The following is a 17,857-nucleotide window of genomic DNA, read 5'->3' as shown; positions in this document are numbered from 1 at the left end:
CTTAGCACTAGCGGGGGGCGTTTATTGCATCAAATGGTTCAAGTCCGTGGACATAGCATACAAACACATAGCTGTACAAAACTTGTGGGATTTCACATGAATCAGTAATGTCAAGCATTAAGTCAGTAACTTCAAGCATCAATTTGCATTCATCCCTGCTTTCGATTCTCAGCACCTTCTAGGGATTTACTGGATACAATTCATTTCAAGCATTACCTTTCATTAAAACAATCTTTTTTTGTTTTCAATCCTCACAAAAAAGGGTTTAATTAAAACATTTAAAATGTTTTCCAATTATACATAGCTATAAAATAATTTAGATAATTTATCCCTTCATATATTATGTTGTATATACACTATGTATAAAACAATTCATCCGTCTCGCTTTCTCTCACACACATATTTACATATTTATAAATAGTCAACAATGGTAAAAACAATAACAATGTATGGTCCCTAGAAGCGGAGACAGCGTGTTCGTTTCTTCTCGCCAGCGGTCCACGACTTGGCCTTGGTGCGGAAGTGACGTAGGTCAGAGGAGTAGTCCTCGTGCAACATTGGGGTGTATGTCTGAGGATCGCACAGATTCTGGAGAAAAAGAGTAAATCATTGGTATTTTTAATAAAACCAAGACAAGTAATAAACGGATTAATGTATATCTTTTTTATAAGAAATCGTTTATGAATCATAATCCAAGTCGTAATTGAACTGAATCAAGTCTATGATGATCAGTGGATGCATACCTGGTGTTGTTCGAAGAAAGCCTTGTAACCACCCTCTAGGATGTAGATTTCAGGATAATGCAGCTTGGGGTAGTGTTCGGAGTTCATATTACGGTCTTGAGAGCGAAGAAAACGCAACCTGGAAAATAAACATAAACATCATAAGAAACGTCAGTGAGTGAGACTTTCCCTAAATTCTTGCAATATTTAGACAATATCGGGGAGACAATACATGTGGATATTACACAGCATAAATTTACATAAAATTATTTTCAAAATACGAACCAGAGGGAATGATGAAAATAATACTTACAGAGAAGGGCCTCTCTTGGATGAGAACTCGCAGTGGAAGACGATAACACGTCGCTTGTTGGTCGGGCCCATCTTTGTTGTTTCTTCCAGGAGTTCGTTGATCTGGTCATACGTGTACATGTTGACAGCACCCTGCGGGAGGAAAGGGAGATAACCGTCACTTCAGGTCAGGATAACATCAGTTGGGTAACCAACAATAGGATCGTTACAGGACAGCGAACGATTTATGGCCGACTTGCGTAATGGGATTTAGACGGATCAACGAGGAATGTTAAATATAGTTCTCAAAGGGAAAAAACACGTTAGAAGTTGACGTCAATTGAATCTTTGTTGGCATTGTTTATAGTACTTACAGAGATGTGACCTCCTTCATATTCGTAAGGGTATCTGCAGTCGATGATGGCGTACTCGTCGACGGTGTCAGCGTAGTGGCCGCAGAGGAGGTGGGCGATTGTGGTGGGGGACACAGACTTAAGATCCTTGTGTTTACCTTGCTGAAGGGGCAGGGCGTATGTCTGAAATAATAATAAAATAATGACAATGTGTTTGGAAACTATAAATAATTTTTAAGAAGTTGTAAGAATGATCTACTGAGACACAGAAACAAGTATTAGCAGTTACTTAAGGAGATCAACGCCAGAACGTTTTACGTCTTTATCAACTGCAGTGAGTAGTCATGAGCAATATATACCTTGCTTCCGTCAGCAATGAGCTCAGCACTTTCCAGGCGTTCAACTGCTGCCTGGATTCTCAGTTGCTCGTGAGATGGGGGAGCAGGGGAGGACGGCTGCTGGAACAACAAAACAGAATATTACACCTGGGTCGACTGGGTTATCCGAAACACATCGGGCTATCTGACCTCAATCGTAAGTCCGAGTCTTACGTAAGAGACAGGAATTTGTGGCGATTTTAGGATGAAATGGCTGAGTTGGTTCAAACAGTTGGAGATTGAGGGCTACATCCCGGGGCTCTCACTGAGCTCCTATGGTAACGACCTATGGAAACACGGACAGGGGTGCGTGATTTCCCTCAATACTGCGGGTAGTTTCTTTGATACCCAACACGAGACGCAAGCCTTTGATATCCACCTCTCAAACAGTGGCTAGAAAATTACACATTTTAAGCTCGCTTTGCCTCATTAATTTGTCCAATTGGGAGGAGATATCTTCCTGAAATGAGCTCGGGAAAGCTGAGACTGATATTTAAGGACGACATACACGAATTCCCATGTCTGATTGTGGTGTTGATTTTATTCGAGATATAAAGGAATTGGATTTACCTGAGGAATTACGTTCTCTTCTCCAGACAGTCTAAGTCTCCTCATCTTGGTGGGTCTACGGGTGGGACGACATTCACCATCGTAGGGGGAGGTGTTTTGGCTCTGGAACAACTTCTTTCTCATGTCCAGGGAGTTGCATCGTCGTAGTGGGGTTCTGATGGAGAAGTCTTTGCCGTTCTGTGTGAGGGACTGGTTGGTCAGAGACTCCAGGGGGAACATGCCGAAGTCCATATCCTCGGACTGAAAAGTAACAAGAGCACCATGAAGAAATACTGTCTTGTCGACATAAAGCGTCATAAACCACTCAATAGTAACTCTCGTTGACAGGTAATACACGCATGGACATTCGCTTGTAAAGGTTGTTGAACACAATAGCTATTCGCCTTGTTTTCTTGCCAACAGACGTTAGATGGGATTACATCAACAAGCACAATTTACAACCTAGAGTGGAACACACACACAATGCGTTTCGTCGTCACAGAATGAGCAAGCCTTTCAGCACGTTATTGGCTATTTTTCAACGTGTTTTGTATAACTCTTTACAATGGACTTTGGGGGGTGAGTGATCCAAGCGAGTGTGAAATTAAGTACCTTGCTGAATTCGCCGAGACTGTGACTGGTGTCATCGTCAATGCTGATGTAGCCAGACGTCACCGAACCGGGGCTGTTGAGGAAGATGTCGGCTGCTTCCATCTCGCAGTCGTCGAAGTCCAGCATCATGTTGATTCGAGAAGCTGAAGAAAATTCACCGATGTTACTCATGGTCAGAAACACATCTATCAAAGTCCGAATGTGAAGTGTGTGTCAGCTTACACCTCCGTTCAGGGTAATGGCCGGGAGCCACCTGCTTCCAGTGCAGACGACACAAAGATATTGATGTGAAGACGACAAAGACAAGACTATGAGCAGACGACAGTTGACAACAATGGAGGTGACGGACGACAGGAAGTGGCCTAGGTCGTGTTAACACAGACTGACCTCGAGACGCAACAATATTTGTCCCCTATCGGTCTGGTGTTTGGAAAGGCTAGCGCCCCTGAAGAGTCCTTCTCAATAGTAAATCTGGTTATCCCCTACCCTAGGGCTCGTACCCGAAGTGTAACGAATACTAGTGAAGACACTCCAGTTGGTCCGCCGGAGGGACAGCTTGCCTGCGAAAACTGACGGTGCGAGATTCTTTCAGACAGCGGAGAGACGATTGTTACTGCATATACTATGGAGACATACCTTCAATGGACAGGATGCGCCTAAGGTTCAACACACTGTCTAGTCACTAGGGCACGGACTATTTGATCCTCTATACAGCTACGGTAATTAGCTAATCTGTTGCTAATCTATTCAAGAACTGAATACAAAAGATTTCTAATTAACCTATCAAGCAACAGATTTATGATGACCCCGGGATTTTAAGGAATATCAACCAGAATTTGCATGAAATTGAAAGAAAGTACGATTGGAATAAAGCTGGTGACCTCACAAGATTTTTCTAAATATGGAAGCAGCGTAATGTTACATCTCAAGCCGTCAATCTAAGGTCGTTACCCTAAGGTTTACCCTGAACAATCTTCCTGTTCATAACAACACAACGCACACAGACCCGAGGCAAAATTCAACTTGAAACACTGACCCCAAGGATTTGACCCTTTCCCGCTACATACCTGACCTCTGTGTAAAGATAAACATGTTTATGTTACCTAATCAAGGGGCTCGAAGCGAGTTCACTAACCTCAGGTAAGGCAGGATTTGCTCTGAGTATAATCATATAAACATCCTCATGATAGGACATGGCAGATAGCGCACGATATAAGACACAAAACAACTTTGAATTGACAGTTGCAACAATAAAACCTTATACCTGATATACATCCTTCTCTCACTATGTCCAGCCCCAAATCAGCTTATGGTATATCTTACATAAACCCAAGCAAGCTTACGCCGATTGCCCAAGCGGGCGCTATTGTTCGACTTAACCCGTGACTCCCTCTAAGTAAGCTTTACAAAGTTGACTTTTTCTGGAACATATATTATCATCTGTGTGAACCGTTTCGTTTTAACCCACTTCCGGTTTGTCGTTGCCAACGAAACACTTTTTACTGTCCTTAACATAGTAAAATGACCCACTTTTCAGGTGAGGTGAAATTGGGTTTAATGTCGTGCTTGAGAATATTTCGCTCATATGAAATATGCCGAGCGCCAGGCAGGGACCAACAAGTACCATATTTTAACGTCTTGGTATGACGCGGTCGGGGATCGAACCCGCGACCTTCCGCTCTCCGGGCGGGCGCTCTAACCACTACACAACGGACCCACTTTTGAAGAAGAGTTGGAAACCGTCAGAATTGACTGTAACAATGTTTTTCAAATGCCTTACCTTCACACATCGTGTTGAAATGTTGGTACGATATCCCAAACGGAAGAGTCACAAGTTGGAATAATAATCCTGATTATCGTTTGTATCACTGACAGTTGTTGAACTCGAGATGTTGTCCGAATGAAAGCACAAGGCAAGTGATGCTATCCCCTCAGTCCACGGGAGTATATATGCCACCAGCCCAACAATTTCACACCTTCTGTCGTCTGCTCATCTTCCAGCAATTTCATTGGCTGACGCATCGCTGAATATATGCAAATGACTTCCCTTCACCTTGGCCGTGTGACGTAAGCAGCCAGCGAAGCATAATCGTCTTCTTGACAGGGGCCGCCCCTTTCTGTCGCCTCGTGACGACTGGTCAGCAATCAGCACACGACACGGATGGGTGATGGCTGGTCACCGGTCACGCCTGACTGCGGCTTCAACGATGACCATATCTCATTGTCCAGACATAGTTTGCACGGACATTAATGGACCCTGATAATTATGTTACATCAGAGTGCCCTCGGACAAAAGGTCATAGATTGACCCCTTTCGGACGAAGTTAGGACACCAATCCTCCAAACTGGGTGAATTTTGCTAACGTGCTGCCGATGGTCAGTTGACATTGACATGGTGGCACCTTAACGTGTGAGGAATGGTCAGAGGGTGGCACCAGACCAAGTCGGACAATCTGGTAGAATGTTTGTATCGTCACCTACACGATGCTTGAAGTTTCCTGCAAACAAAGGAAGAAACATCCCCATTTTTCAATAGAACAGTTCTAGCATGAACAATGTTGATAAAAGATTCATTTATATTTTCATTCATACCTCTACAAACTGTAAATATATTTTAAACATACCAGAATCAGTTTAAGACGTTTTCACGTGTAATAGGTTAATATGTTTGATAATATGTAAATTACAGTATGTTACATGACATTATTACATCGTTGGCATAAAACATTTGGAGATAGAGAGACACAAACAAAACATTTTTGGAAACTATCAAATGGTCGCATTCGCAAACCTTTGAACTTTCATATAGCAAAGCAAATAAGATTAATTTTGATATGTTACAAATTAAAAATGAGCGAAAACTTCCGCCTCTCGTGTTTAGTATGTATTGAAAACTATTACATATGTTTAGAGGTCAATTGGGAAGGCCTGGCAGGTGTGTCGAACATAGTCGTGCGTTTGTGATGAACTTGTGTTTCTAGCAAGTTGAGTGTTCTCATAACATAACTGGATTGGAGCCACCTTTTGAGTACAATGATCAGGTCACAATAGAGGTTTTTATTACACCATGGTACAAGGAACTATGACAATGCAATATAACGTTATCGTGTTGTTTACATAGAAACGCTTATGTGCAATATAGGAAATATGGCAGATATATATTCACATATATAGTGGGAAAACACTGTCACATGAGTGCATTTTTATTTGTATATATCTGCATGTGATGTCGTTTCATTGTCCATTTAGTTACGTTTTCGACTTAATGTGTATGCAGTATTTCATTACAGATGTACAAATATCTATAGATTGTCGGAATGGTTACTTAGAATACCGGTGTTAATCGTATCAATACACATAGGATATGTCACATGCCTGTTACGATATGGATGTAGATTACACCTGCAAGGTTTTAGCAACACGTGTACATCATTAATCAATATACAGTTTCCTTGTATATTTCACAACGTAATAAAGCACATCATAGAAAACCTCTAGCTGTTATGTAAGTGTATATTCATAAAGATCCATGTCAGAATCATTAGGTATATATTTGGAGAGGCAATCAACGTGTTTACATTTATTACAGGAAATGAACCCAACTTTGAAATCGACAACTAAACAAACAAGTTGATAATCAATCAATCAACATCGGTCGTGGTAAAACGTGCGCGACAAGGGGTGCATTTCAAGCTAATTAATTTAACAGGTGCGCGTGTACTACCGTTTCGCTTCTTTGGTAACAAGATCTATGGTTGGCTTGGGTGTCCAACGTCTTTTATTACCTTGATCTTTCAAAATTACGGATATTGAAGGTATGCGTGATAATTTATGCCTTCAGTTGCAATTCGTATGTTAATTTGTCGGTTTAGATTTCCTTATTACTCTTTTTGTAACGACTGCATTTGAATTCTATTTGCATGTTGTTGTTTTCTAAAAATGCAGTTAACATGTTTTGGTTCGGTCTGGAGAGGGGATTATGTTTAAATTTTCCTTGAATTATATTTGTGAATGCGATTACTAAGTCTTTCAGAAAATATTATGACCATTACAGTTTAATATTTGTTTTTGGGGTTGACTTAAAACATACGACGACTGTAAGGACAGGCTGTTGTGAAACAGACACCACTCAGTTGATCTCTCGTTATGCTGTATTGTCAAGGGTTTGTTTATGTCAATGTTTGTTTATGTCAATGTTTGTTTATTACAAAGATCACACGTGACGGTCACGCTGTCCACAGACACGCTGGACAACTCTAAATATTTTATCTTAGTATTACAAATGAATCTGAAAAGCGCTGACACTGATTTTAGACTTGTAAATGGACGAGAAAGAAAAGTAACAGGATTGAAACCAATGTGAATAAAATGATGTATTCGTATATCTATATTCCTTGCAAATCACAGCGCGGTAACAAATTCTTCAAACATGATTTCATGGTATCTAAATCAATAAACGGAATACAAAACATATTTCACATATATCATGATAGTTCAAATGCTGTTTAATTACGTATATAACTAACATTGATGTAAGACGGTCACAGCTCCCCAAAACGTGTTTGTGAATAGATATCAAGAAGAGTTGTATTTCATGTAATCTATATATATTTATATATTTTAAATATATTATATTTATGCAATGGTCAGTATCGATGACGTCAAATCCTCCTTTTTCATGTTGTATTATATGTTGCATGGGAGCGGTGTTAACATAAGCAGTAATGCTTGTTCACCAATCCCAATTCATCTTCATGAATAAAAATATGTTTAAATCATATCAAGAAGAGTTGTTTTCAGTCTTAATCGCCATGCAGTGATCTAAATATGAAATAGATGCGGTTATGATTTGTATATTGAGAGACAGACATGGCAATTAGTCTGTCTCACAGTCCCTGAACCACATTATTTTCCCTACTGCCAAGCCCTCTCTGCAGTGCTGAAGCCCTAAATAAAGCAAGTCTAGATTTCCTCAGGTTCAGGTTCTGAATCTCTGGTCTCCCTGGGGCTCCTTTTCAATTTAAATGGGCTTGTTTATTTCTATCAAAATTATATATATTCAGAGACTAAGCATTAGTCTAACATGGGTATGAGTGGCAACGGGAAAAGTCTTCACGGTCAAGCCGAGTTTCCGCCAAGCTTGACCATACAGGTTAGATTGTATGACGCTTCAACGAATAGTGTCAGTGAGTTAATGCCGCTTTGAACAGCATAAAGTATACAAAATATTAAAAAGCTTTGAAAACAGATATAGAGCACAACAAACAACCCGGTATCTGATTTATTATAACGTTCCCAAACCTCCACACATACAGAGCTACAATTCTTCCCCACACAAGACAAAATTTATTTTTTAAAAAGTAGCCCACAAGCTTAAACACCTTAGATCGGTTTTAAGTCGTACACTTCAAAGATACATGCTTAGATTAAGTCAATATTAATTCTACAGTTTTGTTATATACAATAGGAATGCACCGCCACGATATTAGACGGGTGTAGTTCCACGGGGCTTAGCTCATTGTGGAGGTTCATGCAAAAGAAGGGGCCTTTGATGGGAGGATAAGAGTGGGAAAGGTGACAAAAGTTAGTGTTTGTCCCTAATCCCAAGTTATCGGCCATATTAAACGCAGATTATCACATATGGACCTTACCCATGTAACAAAATAACTATAAGTCGTCTTTTCTCTGGCAGCCAGGGTTGGGTCAAACAGCCCTACGTTGCGTTTTCTTTCCGATCATATTAGTTATTTACTGTTAGTCTGAACCGGAAGTGGCCTTGAGAAATAGAGACAGTGAAGGGACAAGAGGAGGGATATATTTTTGACGTACATGTTTTGCGCATGAAATGTTTTGAGAACTGTTTACACAAATACATAGAAAATAGTATGTTTTGCTTTCACTGTGTTCCTAAAACGATCTTAGTCTGAACCATTATTATAACATACCATCGGACAATAAATTTATTTCAACTGTGGTGTGGATAAACATGTCACAGCATATGCATGGTGGATTAATCTGCTCCAACAATACGTTCTGTGCAATGTAAATTTAAAACCCGACACTGCATTCGTTGTAAATATTATTTAAGTCTTCTGTAGACATATGCTGTGTTTATAAAACAGTAAATCTGTTAAATCCAGTTTAAATCGTTGTAAATATTATCATAGTCTTCTGTAGACATATACTGTGTATACATAACAGTAAATCTGTTAAATCTAGTTTTATGTTTGCGTATCGACTTTAATCCGACACGCTGATTATTAATCTCTCGTTAAGAGAAGCAATATTTACTCTGCCAGGATCTAGCGTTGTTGTTGTTTGTTTACCTGAACGATGACGTGCTCGGCTGCATTGCCATAATACTGACATCGGGAAAAGTATGTATGTACACAAATTAATTCAAATGAACTAAGTAAGCTGACAGATTTAAAATAAACGGACAGATTTTACTTGTTTTTATAGTTGTGTTATTTCATGGGTAGGCGTCTGTTTACCATGTTCGTAGTTTGTCATTGACAACACGGAAACGATCCCACAGACCATCCTTTACATATCATAACTGACAATTGACAATATTGAGTCAATGCAAGGTCACTTTAAACATATACGTGTGCATGTTTGTATGATATTTTATGAAAGCGTTTCTGTTATACATTGATACCAAAGACAACATAATATAACACCTATGTTTTAAGAATTTTTTTGTAATTACAGTACGACGTATTTATGTACGCATATATTTTTCAGGTTACTATCTCTTCCAGTGTATGTATAATTTGGGGAAGAAATATTGCTTACACAATCAATAAGGATGAGATGATCAGGTTGACGTTTTGATGTGTTACTTTGATGTGTCGGGATCGGGATTCCTGATTGTTCCCTAATTGTGGAATGGATGTAAGTCTTGTTTCAAGAACATTGTGAATCATAGCTAACAGGATACAGAACATGTATGACACTTTAGTTAACACAAAACACCCCACAGTACCATTTGAAACAATGAAACATTTAACCATGGCAAACATAAACCTCCAGAGTATGCCGTTCGTTATTATTTTAACTTTATTTTCACTGTTTGTTATTTTTCATTTCGCCTATTTGACATTCTGTAATTAAACATCCGACTTTTACGGAGGTGCGTTTTATGACATTACCATCGACAGTAAACAATCTTAAACAAAAAAGATAAAAATAAAACATTAAAAGCATTGCTATAAAACCATAAACATGTCCGCTCTGATTTTAAAGGGATTAACGCACACAATTAACAAGATTAACAACAACAGTGAAATAAACACATGGATTGAAATCGACAACTGTCATACATTTCAAAACAACTGTGTCCTCAAGCAACCCATATTCATGTGACACTTTTATATATGTTTTTGTTTTGTGGATCGATACTCTCTAGAACATTGCTGTAAAATATACGATATTTATACATCAAGATTTTAATTCACTATCCGAGCTGGTTTGAAGCTGTGATGCTTTACATCCAATGTATTGTCATCACCAGCATGTCACTTTCACATCCACATTTAAATTAAATTCAGTTCAAGTCTCATTCAATTATCTAGAATTTATTATATCTGCGTGACGAGTATTGTAACAGTACATGGGTCCATCTGTTAGCATTATTGGGATGTGGATGTTTTGGGATATAGCCGTTGAAAATGGTAACTCAAATCACAATTGTGCCACCTTGTACGATTGGTCGTATGGCCTTTGTGCAAAATAAACCCTTTTTCTTCTATTTGGTCTATCTGAAAACAGACGCTTGATTAAAAATATAGCCTAAAATCCATATGTAACCTAAACTGTGTGAAAAGATCAGATAAATGCGATTAACTATTTACACACAGACTTTAGAGATAGCCATGTAGCTCAATATGAATACAAAATAACCCCTTATCACGAACACCCGGTGTTATTGCTGATTCTCAGTGATCCATTTATATACATTGTAATTTCCACATCAATTTTGCGTTTCAGGACCAATGGAATCTGTTTTGGTACATTATCTAGACCCATTAATATCTGCCTGCATTTTTAAGAAAAATATATTTCAATTATGAGAAGAAGGTTTCGATGTGTGAGATACTAGATATAAATTGAACTATTCGTCGAAAGAGGATATTGTTTGGAGATTTTGTTCGAAACCAGTAATTTTTGTAGCAACGTTTAAAGGTCTTCTCAGATGGTATTCTTCACAAGAGATTATGTTTTTCAAAGGAGATTAAGGAGAGCGAATATCTACAACATATTTCGGTACATGTTACGCTAGATCAGCTGCTAAACAAAATGCTAATTCTCAATTATTGTAGGATGAAGCAGAAATATAAACGATGTTAATTCCAACTTTTGTTTCCCCAATCCTGGCCAGCAGGGGTAGTTGGGGTAGATATACCCGACTTTGATGTGTGTGCACAGAGAACGGATACATTTCTAATCTGGGATTAATGCATTAGCAAGCCTTGTTTGCTACCCCATAGCGGAAGTATCGTTTTCTATGCTAACTCCCAATATAACGGGATCTCAAAAATATTGTGTTAAAAGAAATGAATAAGTTAATCTTTTGACGCTGAAGAATTTGCCTACAATGGCTAACGTTAATCAAATATTTGTTGTTCGTCATAAACAGAGGGAAAAAGAACGTAAACACTTGAAACCTGGATGTGATCAAAGATGACTAACATTAACTAAACGTTGCTAGGTTGTTACAGTCGTCGAAACAGCGCAACGTTACGGTATAGTCATAACTACGATTCATATGTCAAATACATTAACATCGAATACCCATTTCATATTCTTTCACATATGTACGCAATAAAACATATATCTTTTACTTTCGTTTTCCTCCGCCAGTATATATACCGGAGAGATAATTCGTGGGACTAATAAGAGTCAAATATGAAGATACCTTTTAATATACTGTATCATTTTGATTGATATATGACAATATTGCTGCTATATTGATTACACTCGCCAACAAGACTCACATGATTATTTAATGATGTCACCACAATCCATTTGTAAATGCTTAGGCGAGTTTTGTATGATTATGACTGCAAACTGTAAATAGCTAGAACTCTTGTACGCCTGTGCCTTTACAGTCCTTTGCAACACTTGTCATCATATTGATAACTGCATCTTTGCTTCATTTACTTATGAATACATGCTTATTTATCTATGAACACATGAGTTGTTAATTATTTTCGTTTACTTGTAACTATCACCATTTTGGAATTGTTATGTTGCTGGGGCGGTATTTATATAAGCATAACAATACTTGTTTACCAACCCAGTTTTCTGAAAATAAACATGTTTAAACCATATTTTGTTCTCTATGTTGTACGGGAGAGGTATTTGCATAAACAACTGTCTTGTTCCCCGTTCCCCATTTCTTGTATTTCGAAATAAAAATATGTTTAATCTAAACTAAGATACTGTATCAATATCTGAATTGTTTAAAATACAAAATAAACACTACAGATTATTATTATATTTCGTGACTCAGTAGATGTGCTTTATGTTCACAGTTTGCTGTCTGGCGAAGTCATTCCTATGGGGACATGGTGGCAGGAAAGGCGTCCAAACTGACAGCATGAAAACGACACGTCAGTCGCTATATTTTACAGGAAATCCGCCGTGTGTCTCAACATCACCATATTAGTCTGACCTTGCAATAAGATGGCTCACATGTCATAAATCACCGTCAGGACCTCAATAACTGGAGGAAGTAGTGATTGTTGGCAAAGACGTCGGAATCGCTTCCCAGACAAATCTGGATGTCTATCTTGTCTGACCAACCCAAACATGGTCCGACAGTCTGTAGAGTCTGACATATTAGACGTCTATACATACAAAACTACATTTCTCGTTTGTTAAAATAATCAGAATGAGTAACACATACTGTAAACGTCATAATTATTTTAATAGATGTATCGTGCTATCACTTAGACCTCTGTGTGCATAATAAAGTTATCTCATGTCTGGGTTAAACATATTTGTATTTCATTCATGAAATCCAGACTGGTAAACAAACTATACATTGCACAGAAGAGATTTTTTATGAATATTGAAATGGTTTACAGTTGTTTTTTGTTAGGACATATTCCGCTATGGGGAAACATATTACTGTTAGTGAATTAATATAATCATGATAATGTTAAATGTACAATACATGACAATAATCTGCTAGTAAGCTGGAGAGGTGTCGGGGAAATTATAAATAATTATTTTACATAAGTATCAAACTAACATTGTTTATAATATGTATTGCATTTTATGGATGTTTGGGCTTGAAGAACTGTAGTGTCTAGTCATTAAAATATACAACTGTTTACTTTGTGAATATATATGAAATAAATTCCGTGTTAGATTATGCAGATGATATACCTATATATCTTAAGATAATATATCAGAAAGAGGGAGTCAACGCCAGAAAATAACCAGTTTGGATTATCCATACGAAACATCCTAAAAGTCATAATTACTTTTCTTTAATGCATTTTAATAATAGATTCGTGAAATTCAACGAGTATAGTAGTAGTTATTTGCTTTATTTAACGTCGCACGCACAACTAAGGTATTTCGGCGACGGGGTAGTACACTTATTAAGAATTGAGGGGGAACAAAAAATAGAAATTTTAAAAGAATTGTGTTACTACCCCCCCAAAAAAGCAAAAAAAAACCAACAAAAAACAACTGAGTACTAAGGAAAATTTGAATGGAGGACCGAATTAAAAAGGTAAAAAATATGAAATAGGTAAAGAGTAATAGAGATTTGGAATTTAATATAGATGTAGTGTAGTAAATGGTTATTGTTATTATTATTGTTCAACGAGTGCTTCTTATCCGTTCCTATATCTCCACATTCAGAGATCTTTAACACCTTTTTGTCCTTAAAACATTGCTTGCGTTAATTTTACCCTCGCTTGGCTATTAAATTGCGTTATTGTATATGCCCAGAGTAACAATTACTCCTGTCCCGTGGGTGGGGTAATTACCCCGGCACCCTGATGTCTGGCCCAAGCTACGAGGGCTCACACCCTCAATACCTGACATCACTCTGTTGTTCTACGTCAGCATTAGTGCGCGGTATTTACACACACAACCTTGAGCACAAATATTTTCTTATTGAAACTTTATTAGTTAAAATTGCATTGCTTGGCTCACTGTTAACGTTGGAAACACCTTTGCCCTTGCAGTATACACAAAGCTAAATCATAGTGGTAATAGTTTATAATCTCAAGATGAGGTTTCTAAGTTTGTACAAACTGAACAATTATCCCGCCTTAAGTCTGAAAAAAATATTGCTTGAAAGTAATAATATATTTAATGCAAAATTATGTGAGAATATGTTTCTTTATGCTTGTTTCAAATGCAAAACAAACAAATTCTGCAAAATTGTTTTTTTCTAAATTTTCGGAAATTTAAAAGTTCCAAGAGGAACCAATGGTCTTGGAGATTAATTTATTTTGTGAAGTAAATTACAATCAGAAATACGATTACATGCCTCACTGTGAGCGCGTGGGTTCGATTCCATCCGGGGTGAGGTGTAACCCCCCTAATATTGAAATCTGGACTTTACCAAAAAGTGTAATCGCATGCATAACATATACTATGACAGTTATTGGAACCTTGTTTCAATTATTGTTTTTGTTTGTTTCTGCTTTTAATATTTAAAACTGTGTCTAAGTTGTAATTTTTGTTTGTAAACAGGAAATGTCATCATAGGTATTTGTAAATATAATATATAATAACTTTTAATTTCAGTGCACTCGTTTATAAATTTAACAGGCAGATTTGAACCAAAATAATTTCTTCATATGACATATACTGTTTAACAATGATTGGCGTTATTTCTCGTTTTTGCAATATTTATATAATCATTCACATTGTACATTCATTATGACATGTTTACTTTTCCTTCCATTGTATCCCGGAGCGGTATTCATATAAGCTTATGCTTGTTTACCAATCCGGTTCCTTTCTTTGGAAATAAATATGTTTAAATCATATAATATATATTGCTCCAACAGAATCGCTGTGTCCGACCCCGGAGCCAGACTGTCGTCTACACCAGCTCTCCCCAGACCGCTCGGCGCCATGCATACAGTACCAATACTCATTAACCCTATTAATTTTAATGAGAAAAACAAAGAGTCGTTACTCATTATCCGATTAAAGGTCATTACGGCTATTGTTACCATTGCTTCTCCGCGCCGATCAAACATATATTCTGATAACTTACTTCAATATTGACTAGCGCCTTTGAGAGTTAAATACTTCTTGATTGATGTTTCGTTGTTGAAGTGTAATGAGTAAATAAACTGTCTCGAAAGTGGTTTAACGATTATGATGCTTTAAAACAATGGATTTGAATAAGTGCTTCCGTTGGTATAATAATCGTAAATGTATTGTGGTTTATGATCTCATCACTTCAATATAGTACTATTTTTATGTATATTTGCTATTATGGAAGGTCTTATAACAGTTATCATAAAATATCACTATCATAAAACGGTATAATGTACTGAGTGTGTCTGTATTATGAACGCAAATAATGGGAATACGTAAGATAATAATTTTTTGCAACAAAATATCCCACTTATTATATATGATTATTTCATAGTGTCAAAATATTTCAAGACATCATGACGCAGTGAAGATCCGTGTTAGAAGTGATCTTCATCAACCCATACTTGATACGGGACATTACTACTAACGGGATCGGGTAGTCAGGCTCGCTGACTTGTTGATACATGTCATAGTATCCCAATGGTTGACATTGATGCTGAAAATGTCAATCACTGGATAGTCGGGTCCAGACTCGAATATTTACAGTCTGCCGTGGTACAGCTGGAAAATTACTTAGTACAGGCGTTAAACAACAGACACCACATTCAGCCTCAATACAGAAGACCTGAAAACTCGGGAAACCATGCTCAAACCTCATAGGAGGGAACGTTATACAATATTTCATGGATTATGATGGATGATGATGGTTATTATAAACACTTTCTGTTTGCTATTTCACTTGTAGTCTTGATACTAGGTTTGTCTGATTGGGTCACCGTATCTCCATCAGTACCCATCATAAGATGAAGCTGTATTGCTGTGTCACTATCGTAGAAGTTCCACATGGCCTACCAATACCAATACTTCGGTAACCGGACAAAATCCACCCGGACAAAATCCACCAGGACAAAATCCACCCCAAAATTGCCACCCCGGACAAAATCCACCTCTTCTTAACAGAAAAATGGACAAAATCCACCCTTCTCAAATTGCTGTAGTTAAAAGTTTTAGTGTGTCCTGATCTTTGATCAAGATGTTTTTCTCAAGCATTGCAAACATTGTTTTGATAGCATTTACGTTTTCCTAATTGGCTGTTGTTCCTAGATTTTGTCCTAGGTTGCAATTTTGGGGTGGATTTTGTCCGGGTGGATTTTGTCCTGGATTCCAATACTTCACATGTCAGCAAGACGTAAACACCATGTTTTCAAATACATGGAAAGTACTGCTACCAGTTGGCCAGGACTTTCCCTATTCGCAAACACCTGGTATCATCCTTTTCAGTGATCTATTCATATAATGTTTCTATTTAAATCTTTTACCCAGGTGTGCCCAATGGAATCTGCTCCGTCGGATGAATATCGGGACTGATTATTCTCACGTGTTATGTCATATCCATCGTGTTAAATTTAACAGAAACTCTCACATTACATACATATACTACTATAGTACACCCCTGACCCAGAGACTAAAAAAAAGCATACAGGACAGCTGACACTGACACCCCCCCCCCCCCCCAAAAAATAACAAGACGAAAAGAAGGAAAATAATAGTAACTGTTAGAATTCCATAAATATAAGTTACACAAGAAGTGACATTAATATTATTTTGTTATATCTTTATATTTCTTTACTTTCTTCGCCACCTACTCTCTTGCTGGTTGAGGTTAGAGATGAGAAACATATAGAAAGCCGGATGGATGGCCTCATCATGATGATCAGATATTGTTGGTGTGATGACAATGTGTTGCCCAGCGGGTTACTAATGTATCTTACTACACTGACGACAACAGCCTGCTTCCTACTTAACAGGTCGTGAAACGCGTGCCTAATCATAAGAATTAATACAAATATTTGGATTTCAATTGTATTTTTGATTAATCATTTTGATTAATCTATTTTCACCAGTCACCGGAAACAACACGTGTCTATACTTCAGTCTGACTGAGCGGGATGGTAACATCTGTGTCGCCTGTGCTTCAAACCCTCATTATTGAGGTATAAGCACACGACGATCATCCATGTGTCGGTTTCGTATCAATATGATGACAGCGCATCCGGAGGGGATGGATCGGTCCCGTGCACAAATGAAATATGCTCATTATATCAATCATCAGTTCACACGGCGCTGATTCATGTACATGTTTTCGTAAAATAGATAAACAGAAATATTTGTCTCCAGGTGTATCTGTAAATATGTAACAGTTACATACCGTTTGATTTTCTTTGTTGTTTAACACTGCACTCAGCAATATTCGTAAATAATTGTGTCTGGACCAGACAATCCAGTGATCAACATCGATCTATGCAACTGGGATATGGTAACATGTGTCAACCAAATCCGCAAATCGGACCACACGATCCCGTTGTTTGCGATATACGACAAGCAGGGTTGCTAAAGACCAATTCTATCCCGGATCTTCACGGGAAACATTGCATTTCAAGACACTGTTCAAATTATGTACATCACTGCATTCAAATTCTGTAAAAAATGATCACTTTTCATAGCTAAAGCATAGTTTCACCATGTATGTGGTATGAATTGATTACAGTGACGACATCAGGTCGGTCTCAGAACTAGAATGTAAAGCAAAGTGAGGTAGGCACCAGTGGCACCTTTACAAACACACGTAAAGGCAAGTCAATTGTTCCTT

At 37.7% G+C, this 17,857-nt stretch overlaps 1 protein-coding gene across 1 annotated transcript in view; it reads right to left on the bottom strand.

The window, feature by feature from the left end:
- Nucleotides 1-456: 456 nt before the first annotated feature.
- The window catches only part of LOC124263636 (M-phase inducer phosphatase-like), a 36,050-nt gene continuing 18,649 nt past the window's right edge, over nt 457-17,857 (bottom strand). Inside the window, exons 3-9 of the mRNA XM_046698285.1 lie at nt 2,905-3,047; nt 2,314-2,553; nt 1,726-1,824; nt 1,388-1,549; nt 1,036-1,166; nt 744-861; nt 457-588 (exon numbers count right to left, since the gene is read on the bottom strand). Of these exons, the coding sequence (XP_046554241.1) occupies nt 457-588; nt 744-861; nt 1,036-1,166; nt 1,388-1,549; nt 1,726-1,824; nt 2,314-2,553; nt 2,905-3,047 (1,025 nt within the window). The remainder of the gene's footprint in view (nt 589-743; nt 862-1,035; nt 1,167-1,387; nt 1,550-1,725; nt 1,825-2,313; nt 2,554-2,904; nt 3,048-17,857) is intronic.

The sequence above is a fragment of the Haliotis rubra genome, unplaced genomic scaffold (assembly GCF_003918875.1).
Source record: "Haliotis rubra isolate DU_JTF1 unplaced genomic scaffold, ASM391887v1 Scf891, whole genome shotgun sequence".
Taxonomy (NCBI): Eukaryota; Metazoa; Mollusca; class Gastropoda; order Lepetellida; family Haliotidae; genus Haliotis; species Haliotis rubra.
The sequence above is the reverse complement of the archived record's forward strand: the minus strand, read 5'-3'. Positions and strand labels throughout refer to the sequence as shown.